Source organism: Myotis brandtii, unplaced genomic scaffold, assembly GCF_000412655.1.
Source record: "Myotis brandtii unplaced genomic scaffold, ASM41265v1 scaffold1663, whole genome shotgun sequence".
Classification (NCBI taxonomy): domain Eukaryota; kingdom Metazoa; phylum Chordata; class Mammalia; order Chiroptera; family Vespertilionidae; genus Myotis; species Myotis brandtii.
In genome coordinates, this window is record NW_005356101.1 from 79,645 (window position 1) to 98,230 (window position 18,586).

An 18,586-nucleotide genomic window follows, 5' to 3' on the forward strand; every position below is an offset into this window, starting at 1 on the left:
TTCACTGCAATAAACCTTAGCCATGCACATAAGTATATGCTGAGTGCTGTGAATCCTTCCAGCGAATCACTGGACCTGGGGGTGGTCCTGGGAACCCTGCCCAGCTCAGTCAGCAGTCCCTGCAGTAACCAAGAGGTGATCAGGCCTGAACCAGAGCAGTGAGGGTGGGAAGGAGAAGGAAAGACAGACAGTGTCTCCACTGCAGTGACTGTCAACAGAACCTGCCAACTGATTTGGAAACAGGGGCAAGGGACAGGGGATATCTCAAAAATGACTCTGTACTCTCTTTGGGGATAATGTGAAGATGGTAGTGCCAGCAACAGAAGGAAGAGCATCTAGTAAGAAAGTGATGAGTTCAGTTTGGAGCATATTGAACTATAGCAGCTGGTGGGACATATAAAAGAATATAGATTTGTCTACTGCCGAGACTGGTTTGGCTCAGTGGATAGAGCGTCGGTCTGCGGACTGAAGGGTCCCAGGTTCGATTCCGGTCAAGGGCATGTAGCTGGGTTGCGGGCACATCCCCGGTGGGAGATGTGCAGGAGGCAACTAGCAATTGAGTGACCACATGTACATAGGTCATGACGTGTCCATGTCCAAAGTTCTTATATATTTCTTATACATATTTTTTGAACCAATATAGTTCAAAATGTCTATATTGAACTATAGCAGCTGGTGGGACATATAAAGGAATATAGATTTGTCTACTATCCCTAGAATGTAAGCTCTGTGAAGACAGGGCATTTGATTCTGTTTTGTTTACTGCTGCTACTCTGGGGCACTGCTAGAAAAGGAAGACCTCACCTGGAACATGCCGGACACATGGTGACAGCATATTTGTTGAAGAGATGATGAATCATCAAATAGAGATGAGAGTGCAAACCATCTGAATTTCAAGGGGAAGAGTATAAAGAAAGAGTATACAGAAAGGAAAAACAGATCTGAATATAGAACCCTGGAGTAAGACAGGACAGGCGAGAAAAGAAGGGGGTTACAGAATTAAGAGAACCCAAGTTCAGTGTCACTCACAGAAGTCAAAAGAACAAGCTATCAACACTGGCACACTCTGCAGAGAGGTTGACTAGGATGAAGACTGAGAACTCGTTCAGTGGATTTGTTAACTGGAGGTCACTGATGGCTTCTAAGAGAGATCTCAAAAGCAAGGGTTTTGAGCTTTGAGGGGTGAATCAATAATAAGGAAGTGGAGGTGGCAGTGAAGACTATTCTTTCAGGAAGTCTAGAGTTGAAGGGAAGGAGAAATGGGAGTAACCTGAGAATATGGCAGGATCAGGGGGCAGCTTCGGTACACACAAGAAAGATCCTCTTCAGTAGTCCACACTCAGTGGAAATCACTTACGCATCCATGCACCCAGTAGGCACTTACTGAGCATCTTTCCAGTCCAGGCACTATTCAGGGTTTGAGAATACAGCAGCGAACAAAAGAGAGCCCTTGCCCCCAAGAAGCTGAAGACTGATGAGGAGCTGCAGGCGGCAAGAAGCCACCTTAACAACATAACTGACAAGAAAGGAGAAAACACAGGCCTTGGTCAGGCTGGTTAAATCCCAGCTTGGTTCCATGTACTGGCTGTGGGTAAGCGAGCCTGTTTTTTCATCTATAAAATGGAGATGATACCTATTTCAGAGTTGCTTTGTGAAGAGTCAATGAGATGATGGATAAAACCATTTCTTAAATGGCATCTGGCATGGAGTCATGGTTGCACATATTTCTCTTATTTACGATGTGAGATAAAGTTAAATAATGGATAAGGTACCATAGTTTAAGGGCACATATATGCTTTGCAGGAACTAGAAAAAGGAGCATCGGAAAGGAAAATCACTATCATAAAAAAGTCTTTTGTATTTAGTCCCTTTACTTTAAATCTCTGATTTTTACTAATTTCTTGTGGACCCTGGTATTAAATAGGGTGTGCATTAGATGACAAAGAATATGATCACAGAAAAGGTGTTTTCCCCCCACTGTGTTATGAACAAATCTGGATTCTGGGAGCCTCGATTCCCAGAAAAGGGATCCAGGTGAACGGTCAGAATTAGCTTAGAAAAGCTTAGATGGCAATTCTTATCACAGTAATTCACCCAGGACAGTACCCACCACGGGAAACCCTGAGAGTTCTCATTTCTTTTCTTTAAGGTTTAAATATGTTTCACTTTTATTGACTTTTAGAGAGAGAGAAACAGAAATAGAAACACCTAAGAGAGAGAAACATCATCGACTGGCTGCCTCCCATACGTCCCCCACTAGGGACTGAGCCTGCAACCTGGGCATGTGCCCTGACCGGAATTGAACCAGCAACCTCCTGGTTCAGGGGTTGACACCCAACTACCAAGCCACACTGGCTGGGCCTCATTTCTTTATGATAACTACAGTAATTCTAAAAAGAAAGACTGTCCTCCCTTAATACACAAGATGTTTTAGGTATGCTTGCCAAAGAGCACACCAAATAAATTCACTATAAATATGCACATTACAAATACATACTCAAAATCATAAACACATTTGAGAAGACAGAAAAACTGCCCCACAGGCTTATTATCCATTTTAAATAATTGCATTCTGAACAAAAATTTATTTGTAAGCACTCATAAAAAAACTTCTGTACCAGAAAATTTCCTAGAAATAACCCAGCGGATGATACTACTGAGTCTATAAAATTAAGATCCAGGCATCGCATCAGAAACCTCCAAAGACCCAGTAGCTTCTTTCTCATAGACCATACGGTCAGGGATTTAGCCTCTTGAAAAATATGTATTTAGAAGCTGAAAGGGGGTAAAAAGTAGAGAAAACTTGAGAAATCAAAGGTTAGTTTGGCCACAACCTTAAATATATGCATTGAAGAGTCAGTTAGGGCATCTTCTTAGGTGAAGGAGTCAGAGAATGAATGAATGAGTGAATGAACGAATGAATGAATGAATGTCGGTGAGAGGCCAGGGCACAGGGCCATGAGCCACAGACACTTACGCGGTTCCATTCCTCGGACCAAATGGAGCCCTGTCTTCACTACTGACAGAGTAGACATCATAGCACTCTTTAATCTCATCTCTCAAGTCCTGGGGGATAGAACAGGATCCATTCCTGACTTTGAGTTGCCGTATCCGTGGTACCCCTAATAGGAGGTTCTCGTAGTAGATGAAGCTTCGGTTGTCAGCTTCAGTTCTGTTGCCGGGCTGTGTCTTCCAGTACAGCCCATCCAATAAGGCACCTTCTGTGAACTGAAAGCACAGGGAACATTTTTGAAAAGCTTCAAGCTCCGTGGCTGCCTCGCTCCTTCCCGGAATGTGTGCATGACCAACAGTGTAGTACTCTGTGAACACAGCAGAGTGACAAGGGTAGGTTTTGCTGTCAGAGGGATTTAAGTTGGATCTTACTCCATCATTTGCTAGTTGTGAGGCCTGGGTTCCTGGGCTCCTGCACTGGTAATGTCCATTTTTTAACAATTTTCTTTAAAAATTATTATTATCTTCTTTTTGTTAATCCTCACCCAAGGATATTTTTCTATTGATTTTTAGGGAGAGTGGAAAAGAGAGAGAAAGACAGAGAGAAACATCGATGTGAGAGAAACATATCAATTGGTTGCCTCCTGCATCTGCCCCAACCAAGGTCCGGGCTGGGGAGGAGCCTGCAACCAAGGTATGTGCCATTGACCAGAATCAAACCCAGGACGCTTTGCTCTGCAGGCCAATGCTCTATCCATTCAGCCAAACCGTCTAGGTCAATGTCCATCTTTTGCATAGTTACTACATTGATTTGAAAGGGGATGGTCTGGATTTCAACAAACATACAAACAGAATGCTCTCATCTCAAAGAGGCTCAACCCATTGGGATTACCCTGCAGTTTTCACTTCACAGTATAAACAGAAACCAATAAATCCAATCTTTTGATATTTTTAGGTTTTGTTTTAGGTTTTGGAGGCTTATGTTTTTATTCCACAAATGGTTATCAAATGAAAGTGTCCAGTGAGGCAAATCCATGAAACCATTACATTTTAAGATTATAATTTTTCTTACAGCAGCACTTTTTACTGGCTTTTGTTGAGATTTGCCTTTTATTATGACTATTGGCCATTCTCACTAGATCCCTGTGAGACTCAGTTTGGTTATAGTTAATATTTAATATTTAGACTATTTTATTTAGCAGACTCTATAAATGAGATATCTGCAAGGCACTTACATTGTTACAAATGTTTTAACTTTAAAAACAATTTAAGTTTAAAAATTTTAAATTTTATTGGGTAAAGATCTTTTTTTGTGTACCATAAATGTATTTTCAGAAAAAGACAAAACACTGGTTGACTGGTTTTCTACGTTTTATGCATATTAAACAACAGTCTTCAAATATACAAAAGCTACATTAAGTAGCATATTTTTCAGTCTTTTTAGAATTGGAACTAATGCCTATGCAGTTAAAATGGATAAAGTGTATACAGATGTTTTATATATTATAGAATAAATATATAAATTAAATTTTTCTACATACAACTAAATCTGAGAGTTGGGGTAGTAATATTTTGAATATTATTTTATTTTTAAAGATCCGAGATGAACTTTGTGCAATGCATTTCTGTGAATGCTTTTCAACATAATTGTCTGGCAGTGTTTTGTTTGCTGCTACCTAATTGCTATGGTGCTATTGATGAAAGTTTTAATTTTTAAAATTGCATGTGATATTTCAAATCTATCATAAAACAGTACATTTCTTTTTAGAAAACACAGAACAGCCCTAGCTGGTTTGGCTTATTGAATAGAGCGTCGGACTGCGGACTGAAAGGTCTCAGGTTCGATTCCAATCAAGGGCACATGCCCGGGTTGCAGGCTCGATCCCCAGTTGGGGCTGTGCAGGAGGCAGCCAATCAATGATTCTCTCTCATCATTGATGTTTCTATCTCTTCTGTCTCTCTCTCTCCCTCTTCCTTCCTCTCTGAAATCAATAAAAATATTTTTTTAAAAACGCCACAAAACACTTCACAAATTTGAGTGTCATCCTTGTGTAGGGCCATGCTAATTTTCTCTGTATCATTCCACAGAACAATAGGCACACAGTGGGCGCTTACTAAATGGAAACTCTGATTTCTGCTTTAGGACTGAAGGTAGGGGGCGTGGAGGGAGCTGTTTACATAAACCCACAGCCATGATCAATTTCACTTTCCCTGATTAAAAGTTAATAATTAATCATCATGCTTCAAAACTTGTTTGGAAAGGGAAAGACTATAGTTTTGATTACCAGTCTGCCATCTGGTGGATCTTTTAATTGTTTGGATTATTTTCTATATGGTGAACTCTCCAACCTTGCCCACCCCTGCTTTTAGAGCTTGGCATTTATTATCATTGAATTCTGTGTATCTGTGAGAAGTTTCTTGTTAGTTTGCCTGTTGGAAAGACATCTAGCCATTCTCAGTGTCTTATCAGATGATCAACAGAGATAAACTGATTTGCCTAGGAAAATATTCATATTATGCAAGTATGGTTTTGGATGCCAAGTATTTTCAGGCTTTAGAATGAACACGTTCCTGTGATCCAGTTTCCTCTATCTTTAAAATAAGCAGCTCTGATCCCCGGGTTTTATAAGAATTTTAGAAAGTATCTCCTTAGGAAGAAATAATCATTTCCTTTCCAATCCCTTTCTGCCCCCTCATACACAATTTTTGTAGATTCTGAGCCCCGTATCTTCCAGATTACTTGGATGTTTCTCCTATGGTATCATTCTTTGCTTATCTCTTCCACCATGCTGGAATCTGTGACAATTTGGGAAGAGCTGGGTTTAATTTTACATTAGAGATCTTTGAAAGAACGTGCCTGCAGGCACTGGTCTAGCGTACCTGTCATCATCAACAAAGACACACACACACACACAAAAAAAAAACAAAGCAAGAAAAAAACAACTAAGTTTTACACCATGGGCCTTACATCCTAAGAGATACTCAACAGATAGTTATTGAATCATGAATGACTGCATGAATTATAAACCTGGTGAGGAAGTGTCCTTCAGGCTAGAATAAAGCCCACTTTTCTTACTCCCTGGCTATGGGGAATTCCTCTGAACCAAACTGAGATTCATTTACAACCTGGGGAACATTACTACTTACCTTGTATGGTTACTATGGCGATTAAATATGTTAAGACGTGAAACCCTCAGCATGGTGCGAGGCTACATACTTCTAGCAACCCACATGGCAGGCCCTGCAAATGCTGCTGAATTTAACTTATGAACTAAATGAACCATTTTCAGTGACCAAGAGGTACTTTCAAAGTCATTGGTAAATACCTTCCAGAAGTCTTCCATTGAAGAAAGCGTTTTAAAGTTAGTTTTCTCCGTTTTGGACACGGGGGTGTCTAGGAAGAGCTGTGACATTACGCGAGTGTAGTAGTACACACTGGAGCTCATCATCCCATAGGTCACTGGAACACAGAGAGAGCCGGATGAGCCCCTGAGGGCACCTGCCCTCACTCCCACATTCCCGGTGGACGGCACACACCCTCGTCTCCTTCCCTTTGCCATTCCTGCGTACTCCCTAGTTCTCTGATTTAGAAAACAAAGAAACTAACATTGACATGTGAAATAAAACCGCCTAAGTACTGAGCACTGAATTAAGATCAGGCGCCTTTACTTGACATTTGGGGATTCCAACCTGCTTCTTGGCCTTCATCTCTCCGCGCTTCTGGGAGGCTGATCTGCACAGGTCCCAGCAGAGGCCACGCAGAGCTCCTCAGCCCACGGCTGTGCACGTGCCGCGGACTCTCCCCACAATAACGCGGGCAGGCCATCTCTGCTTGTTCCCAGATCAATTCTACATTCTTCTGGCCCTGCTCTGTGCGTGCCCTGAGGCTGACCTCTATAGACCGTACCACACTGGGTCCCTTGCCAATATGGGGCTGAACAGGAGGTCTGGGGGCATGAGGAGAGAGAGAGTTGAGTTTGTTCCTTCCACCCCTACTCTCCATCCCCTCATCACCTGGATGAAGTCTGTCAGGCGACTCTTGAAGCTCGGCCCTGGCTACTGGGGAAAAGTCTTTTCCCACAGCCATACTAGGTTCATGCCATGCCATTCCCTCCCCTTTTCCTCAAGCCTGGAGGTGGGAACCTTTCCTGAGTGCCTCACTTCCCCTTGTTGGTCTCCACCACTCTGCCACACCTCTGTAAACAGTCACTTCATTAAACTTTCTTTAGCTACCACTTCAAGGTTTTCACCTCTGCCCCTTCAGGATGCTGATAGGTACAGTCACATCTAGCTCTCACCTATCAAATCTTGTATGAAACCCTCTAAACTCAAGCTCCATCCCAGCCACAAGGACTGGCTGATTTTACCAGCCCATTCTGAAAAGTCCTGGAGGGAGGTGGGAGGGTAATTTACAGGCTTAGCGGGTCACAGATTAGGGTTTGAATCTTGGTTGTGCCTCTTACTTGCTATGTAACCTGTGCAAGTTGCTGAAACTTTCTGAGCTTAAGTTCTCTGTAAAATGAGGATAATGAGCTATTCCATAGGATTTTTTTGGTGCTTAAATAAAAATAGTAACTAAAAATTATCTAATTCAGTGGCTGACACTTAAATGTCCAATAACGGTGGCTCATCCTCCTTAATCAGGTTGTTATAACATATCTATTAAAACTGTCAGCACTTTAATGAGTACTATCTTATTCTGGACTCTAATGATTGCAGGTGTAATATGCTATAATTCCTATAATTAGCAGACACAAAGCTTCCAGAGGAAACACATTTTATACTTCTTTTGACCACAGTTCTCAACACCTAGCACGTGAATAATGCTTACCTGATTCTATAATAATCTCAGGCTTCATAAAATGCATTTAAAACCTTGTTTTAAAATGATTTGGAATTAAATGCTATTTAGTAAAACCTCTCTCTCACATAACTCCTTTCCCACCTGAACATCATAGAAAATTTAGATTATTAAAAGAGAGGAGTGGATAATAGTGATCTAAACAAAAGTGTGTCTGAGAGTCCATGTCAAGCAGCCATGGGAGCAGAAAACACACCTAATCCACATGGCGTGTGTCTGTAGTTAGAGGGGGAGGAACGTTTTCCAGTCTCCTCAGCTAGGCTTCCTCATCTATCATCCTCTGACCTGCTAATTAGGACAAGAACACTCCCCGTTAAGTGTTACATGACCTGCTGCCTTTCAAAAACTGTACTGGAGCAGACTTGTAATCCATTCACAGTTACGGAATAAGGTGTTGAACATGAAGATGAGTAGGATGTGATCTCTGCCCTAAAGAAGAGGAGCTCAGAGATTCCTGGGCAGAGCACTGCCTTCCCAGCCCACGGAGGGATGGACAAGGTACAATGAATTCTACAAAGGCCTTCTGTGGAACAGAGTCAGTCCAGGGAACAAAGCTGATATGATGCTAAAGGGTAGTAGTGAAGGCTCCCCAAGGCCAACTAAATAAATGTTTATTTTTCTAAATTAACTTAAAATTGGAATTTGCATTGAATTGACTGATTAATACAGATCATTTTGGATTTTTTGTTGTTGCTAATATAAGAATTTTGACAAATTACTTAAATTTCTTGATTTATAAAAATGGTATAGTTATATATGTACATAGATTTTAGCCAATGATTTAAAATATATATCTCCTTTATTTTCTTATATTTTCAATTTTAGTTTTACTTTTGAAATTCTGAGGACCTGTATAGAATTTAATGGCTTCACTGAAGGAAAGTGACAGAACCCCTTGACTATGTAGCGCCTCCTGCTGGACATTCAGAGAAACAATGCCATCTAGCTTCGAGGGTATGATTATTCAATCAATCAGCAAACATTACCCCAGTCCCTCCCTTATGCCAGGCCCTGGTCTGGTCTGTGGGATATCTTTGAGTGACATCTCCACAGAGTCTAGGAGTCAGCTGCACCATGAGTCCATCTAAGCTGCACCTAAGGGACCCCTGTCTTTGAGGTCAGAATGATTTGGGTTTGAGTTTTCACGTTGCTTCATCTTGAATGTCTGCCTCTATGTTGTGGGTCTCAGTGTCTTGGGCTCTCGGCCAACTACTTAACTTTTCTGAGCTTCAGTTTAATTATCTAGAAAATGGGAATAATAACATCTAGAGCTTTTGCGTAGTTCAACTGGAGAGATGTATATAAAGATATTTTGCATACTATCAAATACAGTAGAAATATAAGACTGTTATATCATTTCTGCTTTCAGTACCTGATGAAGAAAGCCCATTTGGAAGGCAACATTCACTCCTTAAATTAACTAAATTGTGAAGAAAAAAAATTACAGCATAAAATAGGTAACCTTAAATGAGGACTAGAAAGGAGACTATTAAAAAATATAAGGTAAAGGACATATATATATCCTATGTGCATATATTTCTTCTGCTACTTAGTCCCTGTCTTAGCTCCCAAGTTCCTTTTCCATAAAGTAAGCCAGAATAAAAAAATATCATCATAGCATCACCAATTAATCAGCATGTAAATGAACCAAAACTGTCTGAAAAATATGCTCTCATTTCAAATAGGCAGTAGATACTATATTATTCTTAATATTGTGAAAAATATAAGCTCAAATACTAAAGCAAATAAAGGCAATTGTACTGAACAAACTCCAAATCATTAGAATAAAAAGCAAAGAAAAAAATCTCCAAAAGGAAAATAACAGGAAAGCATAAAAAGAGAGGGAAAAAAGAGATGACAAAAATCTGACAAAAGCATGAAATGTGAAGAGGTTAAACTCACTAGATGACAAAGTCTTATTAAATATTGGTTTATAACATTTTAAAAAATTGCATCCATAGAATTTTTATGAGACCCACTCAAAATGAACTGAAAAATAAAGGAATGAGAAAATATGTATTAGACATATATTACGAATAAAATACTTTTTAAAATTTGTAAGTGGCATAATCATCTGACAAAGAAGATTATAAAGTGAGTATTGAGTTAAATAAACAAGTTATTTTATAAATAATGCCATATACAATAATTTAACTGTAATAACCTTTAATATATTGAATAACAACATCAAGATATGTAGAGCAATACCTTCTAGTAATATAAAGGGAAATAGCAAAACTACAATTGTAGTTGGAAACTTAAATTTATATCCTATCAATCTTTGATAGAGAAAGTAGACAAAAATTGTCCTGGGATATTAGGATTTTAATTGAAAATGTAATTTAATGTACATCAAACCTTATACTGCACCAAAAGAGATCACATGGTCTTTTTCAAATATTCATGGAACATTTACAAAAATTAGTAATATGCTAGGTTATCAAAGGGAACATCAGTAAATCCCTAAAATGAAGACTTCACCAGGCAGGTGTCCTTATAAGGAGATGGCCATGTGAAGGAACAGAGACACAGGGAGCTGGCCCTCTGACGATGGAGAACTGGAATGATGGAGCTACATGCCAAGGACACCAAGGATTGCCTGCAAACTAATACAAGCCAGGAAGAGGCAAGGAAGGATTCCCTTACAGGTCTCAGAGGGAGGATGGTGCAGGCACCATGATTTGGACCTCTAGCCTCCAGAACTGTGAAAGAATAAATTTCTGTTGTTTTAAGCCACAAAAGAAAACACACAGAAAGCCCCAAACCAAACACAAATACCCTCACAAAAAAAAACAACAACTAACCAACCAACTAAAATACAGAAAAGCCACCCTGATAAATCAACTGAAGACTAGCTGGAGAGAATCCTGATAACCAAGGAAGGGAAGTGGAGACTGCAGAGACTGGTAGGAAGGGCAGAGGCACGAAAGGGCTGGCTGAGCTCCCACAGACAGCAGCTGAAGTTCTGGAGGGATATCTCAGCTGTGGGGGAGTCCCACTAAGAACTCTGGGGTCTAAACCCCAAGCTGGGCTCCCCAGCCTAGAGCACCAGAACTGAGAAAGGTACCCACATAACACCTGACTGTGAAAAGCAGCAGGGTTGCTGTCTGCCAGTGAGAGATGGATGGAAATGCAGGCACCCTCTTAAAGGGCAACGTACAAAATTTCATGTGTAGCCACTCACCTTGGGCTCCGGAAGAGGGAGGGCAGAGTGGACTGGAGCTGTGTGAGCAGAAGCCAGGTTTGGGGGGCTCTGGAATTGGAGCTCAGAGGGCAGCCACCCCAGTTTCCTATGCTGAGTCAATCCCTCACTCTGCAGAGGACATCTTTCTCCAGTGAGCTGCTATCCAGGCGGTATTTGCCTGGGGGGAAGGCAGTTGCCCAACCCTATTGGAAGACCTCTTGCCCCACCTTGTGGTCAATAGCCTGAGGCTAATAAAAACAGTGTCAATGGGACTACAGGCAAAGGTGGGTCTCTGGAGGCTTTGAGTCTTTGCCTGATGTAATCTGAGGCCTGGGACTAGGAAAAGCAGATGCTGGTGCACATCTTGATCCTTTCCAAAGGAACACAGCCCCAGCAGAGGGAGCCACAAGCTATGGATTGATGATAGCTCCAAACAGAGCCAGTCACAAACAGTGTTTGACATTATCCTGCACTAGAGATTGGGAGTTGCAGCAGATTTACCTAATACTCAGACTCAGACCCAGACAAACAGCGAAAATTGAAAGACAAAAAGACTAGCCCCAAATGAAAGAACAAGAGATTTCTCCAGAAGAAGAGATAAATGAAATGGAGATAAGAGATTTATCGGACATAGAGTTCAAAATAATGATGGCAAAGATGCTCAACAGCTTGAGAAAAGATATAGTAACTATGAAGAATGACATAGCACTAATAAAGAACACAGTGGAAGGAATACACAGAAGATTAGGGGAAGCTGAAGGTCGGATAAGTGAATTAGAAGACAGGGTAGAAAAAAATCACTCAATCAGAGAACCAAAAATGAAAAACAATTAAAAAACAGGAGGACAGCTTAAGGGAGCTGTGGGACAACATGAAACATAATAGGTGTGCCAAAAGGGGAAGAAAGTGAGCAAGGGATAGAGAACATGTTTGAAGAAATAATGGCAGAAAAATTCCCTAACCTGGAGGGACCTGGAGAGTATTATGCTAAGCGAAATAAGCGAGTCAGAGAAAGACAAGTATCGCATGATCTCATGCATATGCAAAGTCATGCAAGTGCAGGAGGTACAGAGAGTCCCAAGTAAGAAGAACCCAAACAGGCCCATGCCCAGACACATCATAATTAAAATGCCCAAAATTAAAGACAAAGAGAGAATTTTAAAGGCAGCAAGAAAAAAAGCAATTTGTTACCTACAAAGGAGCTCCCATAAGGCTGTCAGATGATTTTTCATCAGAAACTCTACAGGCCAGAAGGGAAAGGCATGAAGTATTCAAGATAATGAAAAGCAAGAATCTGAAACCAGGATTACGATATCCAGCAAGGCTATCATTCAAAATAGATGGTGAAATAAAGAGCTTCTGGGGGAAAAAAAGGGGGGAGGGGGGCGGGGGGCTAAAGGAGTTTGTCAGCACCAAACCAACACTGCAAGAAATGCTAAAGGGACTGCTATATGAGAAGAACTAGAAAGAGAGAGAGAGAGAAAGAGAGAGAGAGAGAGAGAGAGAGAGAGAGAAACAAATGGAACTACATCAAAATAAAAAGCTGCTCCACAGCAAAAGAAGCCATCAACAAAACAAAAAGGGAGCCCACTGTATGGGAGAACATATTTGACAGTGATACATCTGATAAAGAGTTAATATTCAAAATATATAAGGAACTCATATACCTTATCAAAAGGAAGACAAACAATCCAATTAAAAAATGGGCAAAGGACCTAAATAGACACTTCTTCAAAGTTCACATACAGATGGTCAAGAGACATATGAAAAAATAGTCAAAATCACTGATCATCAGAGAGATACAAATTAAAACAATGAGGTATGACCTCACACCTGTCAGAATGGTTACCATCAACAAATAACAAGTCCTGGTGAGGGTGTGGAAAAAAGGGAACCCTAGTACACTGCTGGTGGGATTGCAGACTGGTACAGCCATTATGGAAAACAGTATGGAGTTTCCTCAAAAAATTAAATATGGAACTGCCATTTGACCCAGTGATCCCACTTCTAGGAATATATCTTAAGAAACCTGAAGCACCAATCAGAAAGAATATATGTACCCCTATGTTCATAGCAGCACAATTTACAATAGCTAAGATCTGGAAATAGCCCAAGTGCCCATTAGTAGACAAGTGGATAAAAAGCAGTGGTACATTTATACCATGAAATACTATGCAGCAATAAAAAATAATCTCTTACCCTTTGAGACAGCATGGAGGGACCTGAAGAGTATTGTGCTAAGGGTAATAAGCGAGTCAGAGAAAAACAAGTATCATATGATCTCACTCATATGTGGAATCTAATGAACAAAATAAACAGTTGAACAAAATAGATCTAGAGACATAGAAGCATGGAACAGACTGTGGAATCTCAGGGGGAAGGTGGGGGTGGGTGGATGGGTGGGAAGAGATCAACCAAAGAACTTGTATGCATATATGCATAACCCATGGACACAGACAATAGAGTTACTCATCGCCCCCAAATGCACCTGTGGCCATCACCGCCCCCCTGGATCGCTGCAGTGCCCACTGGGGGGTGGTAGCGCCCACTTTGGGAATCACTGGCTTAACCCATAAACACAGACAATAGGGTGGTAAAGGCCTGGGGTGGGGGACTGGGGGTGGGCTATATGGGGCTAAATGGGGGAAAAGGGGACATATGTAATATTTTCAACAATAAAGATTTAAAAAAGTAATGAGACACTCCTACCTAACAAATAACTTATAATTAGTAAGAAAAAAACAAGAAGATGGATTAGATGGATGTTGTTCATATAGACATACTTTTTAGCTTAAATAACTTATTTTTTCTTAAATTCCCAGTTAGATAGGCAAAATTTCAGAAAATGTAAGGAGAAGTCACACCCTGCTAAAGCTCATTAAGAGCTTACTACTATTGGTAAGAAGCAGTGTGGAGATATGAAATAAATCAATATTCAATTTCTTAAAATTATAAATATTGAAACTTTGATGTTTCTTTAACCTTTTATGTTCAACTTACAAATCTTTTTATTTTTATTTTTTTAAATCTAGTAAATAAAAATTGTTTTTAAGGAAGCTTTCAGCACTTAGTCAATTACATTCAAGGGGGTCAATTTTAATATAATAAGAATGGCATTATCAAAGTACTGATTACATTTTTATTCTTTCCATTTACATAAAAGGGGCCTCTTTCTAAGGTTGGTGTGAATTTTTAAGCATTTCCAAGTGTACACTATAAGAATGAACTCTTTTTCTGGAGGAGTATAGCAAGAGGTTTTGGTGGTCACAAATCCGTTTCCTTATCTGTTCTCATAAAGGGCTTTAGAAGGGACACTACAGAACTCTATCACCCAACACCCTTAAATTCAAAGGATAACTCCACTGACCGGCTCTTTAAGGAAAATGGTTTCTAAGACTCATTTCTGGCTAAGGCTTCCCTCCCCTCCCAGAGGATGCAGGGACATACTGAAAGAAGAGAGAAAAAAATAAAGAGATCGGTCTGCAGTAAGTTTCCTGTAGAGTGAAAATCTGGTGATTATTGAAGAATGAAGGCACTCACACCACACATTGAATATGAAAGAAAGGGACTATATTACATATATCCATAAAAGCAATATTAGGTGACATTATTTGTATTTTCTCAAAGTTACATTTGGGAAGTCATTTTGCTAATTATTGTTAAGAAATCTAATGCAAAAAAACCTTTTACTTAGAAGGTATGTGGCAGGTTACCACTTGCATCTCAGAGTGAAAGTGGTCACAACTGGCAATGAACTGGCCAATCAGATAATGCTGAATTTTATTTAATGTTTACCAGAGAAGAGAGTTTTACCAAATTTTAAATTGGAATTGAAAACAGAGCAGAGACCTTCTGAACTAACCCTTGTGGTGCATACACGATTCCTTTCAATTATGATGTTGACGGGTCACATACTCCCACACCTTCTCCTTTACTGGAAGGAACTGTTCTACTTACAGATGCACAGGACGATGAGAAAAAGGAGGTATGTGGCCAGCTCCCGCAAAACGCTTTTCAGGTATTTCTCTCGGTTCGTGTTGCTTTCTTCCATAAGTCTTGTTCCCCAGAGACCTTTAAAATAATAATAAAAGATGTCTTTTTTAAAAACCTTATAAATGGCAAAGGAAAAACATAAAATAGATAGTATAACCTTTAAGGGAGATTCTCTGATATTTTTTTTTTAGCATGCTCTGAATGTAACTGGGAAATTGTTTCAGCAGGAGTACCTTAGTAAAAACTTAGCAAGAGAACAGGAAATGAGGGCACCCTACAAGAGAGATTAAATCATTGTGCATACACATCAGCTCTTCCTATATGGTAATTATCCTATTACTAAACTTAGTACATACGGAAACTACATTGCAAATGATACCTTTTAAGTCACCCCTGAGGAAAAGAAGTCCTGGTTGGAGCATCGTTTCCCTATTGGAACATCTATCAAGCTTCTAACACATCGGCCTAAAATCTCTGCCCTCTGCCCTTGGTCCTTTTAAGAAACTAGCTACTGATTACACTAAACATGCTTAGTTTAACAGATTTTTAAAGTGCCAATTAACATATACTCTTTAAATAAAAAGCAACAACTTAGCCGACTTCTCTCTTTGGAGGGAGTAAAATCAGCAACCATGTTCCGTATTTTTGCAGATGGAAAAAGTGTTGGGCCAGCGGAGCAAAGATGACATAACCTCCGCGAGCTTGCTGGAGAGAGTTACCGCAGTTTGGGGCTGGCAGACAGCCGTGGTGGCCGTCCAAACCCCCATTAATGAACAGTGTGGTCAAGTCACATTGCTGGTTACTCGGAAGAGCCTTGATGTTTTCCAAAAAAGACAGACTTCCCAATCCTTTCAGTTAGATTAGGTTGGCTGTTAATGGAAGCCAACCTGGTCCCTGGTTGCCTCACACTTTTTTATTCCACAGACTTTAACCCCTTCCATCACTGAGGTTCACAGAGCTTCTTAAACCACAATCCAGCCACGCAGAGACAGAGGGCAAATGGTGCATGGCCTTCCACTTCGAAGAAATGACTTCATCACTAGTGTTTATGTATTCTTAAGTCTTGTAATAATACATTAGTTCTGCTCCTAAATTTGAGTACTTCATTTCCTTTCATTTTTCCCCCCAAATTTCCTTTAGGAAAATCAGCATCTGAATTCAAAGACACTGTGTTACGCATCATAGATTTCACCACACTGAAAGTGGAGCATAACTTATGACCAGGTTCGCTTCTGCCAAGATCTGGTAGTTGTCAGGGAATTACTCACTCAGAAGAAATGCAGCAAGCAGAATGTTTGTTCGCTGAAACTATCATATTAAAGAATTATTACAAATTTATATGACATGGAAAATTACAACTCAGAATAACACAGAGGCAGCCAAATGTTAGGCGCAGTAGCCCTGGACACAACCACACCATATCTTTGGGTATACTTCCTTGGGAGGCCAGGCATAAGATATACACATAAGTGGAGACTGTCAGTCTCTTTACTATCAGGAAAGATTGTTGCCTGGTCTCACTGGGGCAGTGATTTCACTCTTTCCTATGGTTTATAAACAATTATACATTAAAGGAACAATCATGGTTCTTAATATTTACAAATGGTACTGCTTGACCCACAAATAGAAAAACCAAACTCCTTTCAAATTTTCTTCAAAAGAAACTTGCAATGCTCCATGGCAATTAAATGCTCTAGCCCTTACATGAAACACTTCAAATGAGAAAAAAAAGTCCCTTTATTTACCGAGTATGCTTTTATATAATATCCTTTTATGCATTTACTTTTCACAAATGACTCTAGCTCCTCAAATATTTATTGGTTTAAAAATTTCATCGAATTTCCCCACTGGATGTGTAGGTTGGGTCTGTCTCGGGATACAGGGACCTCTTTACATTCTGACGGATGAGAAACGGCTGCATCCACAAATAGGAAAAAAAAAAAAAAAGGCTGTGCTGTTGCCACCTACTTCCCATGTTTACAGAGCTAACAGAGTAAGAATGGGGAAGCTTGGAGTTCACATCCAAAATGGCAGCATCCTTCAAACTCAACTGTTGTCTTTTCCCACAACTGTCCCCGTTGTGGAGGGAGTGCCTGCCCTGCACTGTAAGCACTCATGGCCAATACATAAGGTGTCGGCAGCTGCTAGGGAGAGCACGGTATGAGGGGTGGGCAATATCCAGCTCCCTTGTGTTTAAGAGGGTGCTGAGTTAATGGGAGGCCAGGCATAAGATATACACATAAGTAGAGACTGTCAGAACCCCAAGTCGGAGCACAGCATCCAGACAGTGTCTATTCCCTTGTGCAGTGTCATTGATATGAATATAGAGGAACTCAGACATAGATAATCCCAAACACAAACGATGTGCCAAACATAAACAACTGATTTTGAAAAAAAATGCCATCTTTGCATTTATTTTATCCAAATACTTCCAAACCCTTTTTATTTTGCAATATATAAAAAATATCAGCGAGAACGATCTAATGTATCTCTCACCCAGCTTCAACTATTATCAACTCAACACCAATCTTGATTCATCTATACCAGGGGTGGGGAACCTTTTTTCTGCCAAGGGCCATTTGGATATTTGTAACATCATTCTCCAGTCTTACAAAATGATCAACTTAAAAATTAGCCTGCTATATTTGGTCCAACATTTAATTATTTCACCCCTAATGCCTTGGCAGGGCCAGAACAAATGATTTCGCCAGCTTTGTACGGCCCACGGGCCGGTGATCCCCACCCCTGATCTAAATCCTCACCCATTCCTCTCTGTTAAATCTAATCCCAGCTTTCATATCATTTCACCTGTAAATATTTCAGTTCCATGGTGAAACGATCCAGTGTGGCTCTTTTGCCTCACATTAACCCTGTCCCATCTGAAATACACTAACCCTGATGACTTTACTGATCAAGACAAAGTACATGTAGGGATTTGGAGTCAGCGTTGGGTTCAAATGAGGGCTCAGCCACTTATGAGCTGAGACCTTCCCTAATGTCATGAGCCTCCAATTCCTCGTCTGAAAATGGGAGAACAGTACTTCTTTGCAGGGTTCTTCTGGGAAAGAGAAATATGTGTAAAGCATGTAGTGGTTGGGAGAGGCCTGTCTATGCTTCAGAAACAGATCTATCTATAAAATGTCCTCCTTCTGACGCTTAGATGTCAGAGTGGTGTAAAGACCCAAATCTGTATGGACTTTGAGTTCATTCTGAATAGTCTGACTAAATGCTCCTGGCATCTATAATAATAAAAGGGTAATATGATAATTAGACTGGACGCCTTCTGGACATCATTCTGGACGTCCTTCCTGATGAAGCTGGGGCTGGAGGGAAGCCAGCCGGGTCCCAGGTGCCTACGGGCAGGCCGGGGGAAGCCAGACCGGGTCCCAGGTGCCTGCCGGCGGCCGGAGGAGGGAAGCCCGGGTCCCGGATGCCGGAGGGAAGCCGGTGCTGGCAGCTGGGGGAAGGAAAACCTACTCTTGCACGAATTTTCGTGCATCGGGTCTCTAGTTTATATCATAAAAGAATCCTGTTGTTGTGCTCATGTGGGCCTTGTTTAGAAAGATAAATACAATCCTCCCTAATATTCCTTGGAA

General features: G+C 40.6%; 1 protein-coding gene across 1 annotated transcript in view; it reads right to left on the minus strand.

Annotated features, from left to right (window-relative positions):
- Positions 1-15,103, minus strand: part of PKD2 (polycystic kidney disease 2 (autosomal dominant)) — a 49,377-nt gene extending 34,274 nt beyond the window's left edge. Inside the window, exons 1-3 of the mRNA XM_005862744.2 lie at positions 14,955-15,103; positions 6,279-6,412; positions 2,978-3,228 (exon numbers count right to left, since the gene is read on the minus strand). Of these exons, the coding sequence (XP_005862806.1) occupies positions 2,978-3,228; positions 6,279-6,412; positions 14,955-15,048 (479 nt within the window). The 5' untranslated portion in view covers positions 15,049-15,103. The remainder of the gene's footprint in view (positions 1-2,977; positions 3,229-6,278; positions 6,413-14,954) is intronic.
- Positions 15,104-18,586: the final 3,483 nt, after the last annotated feature.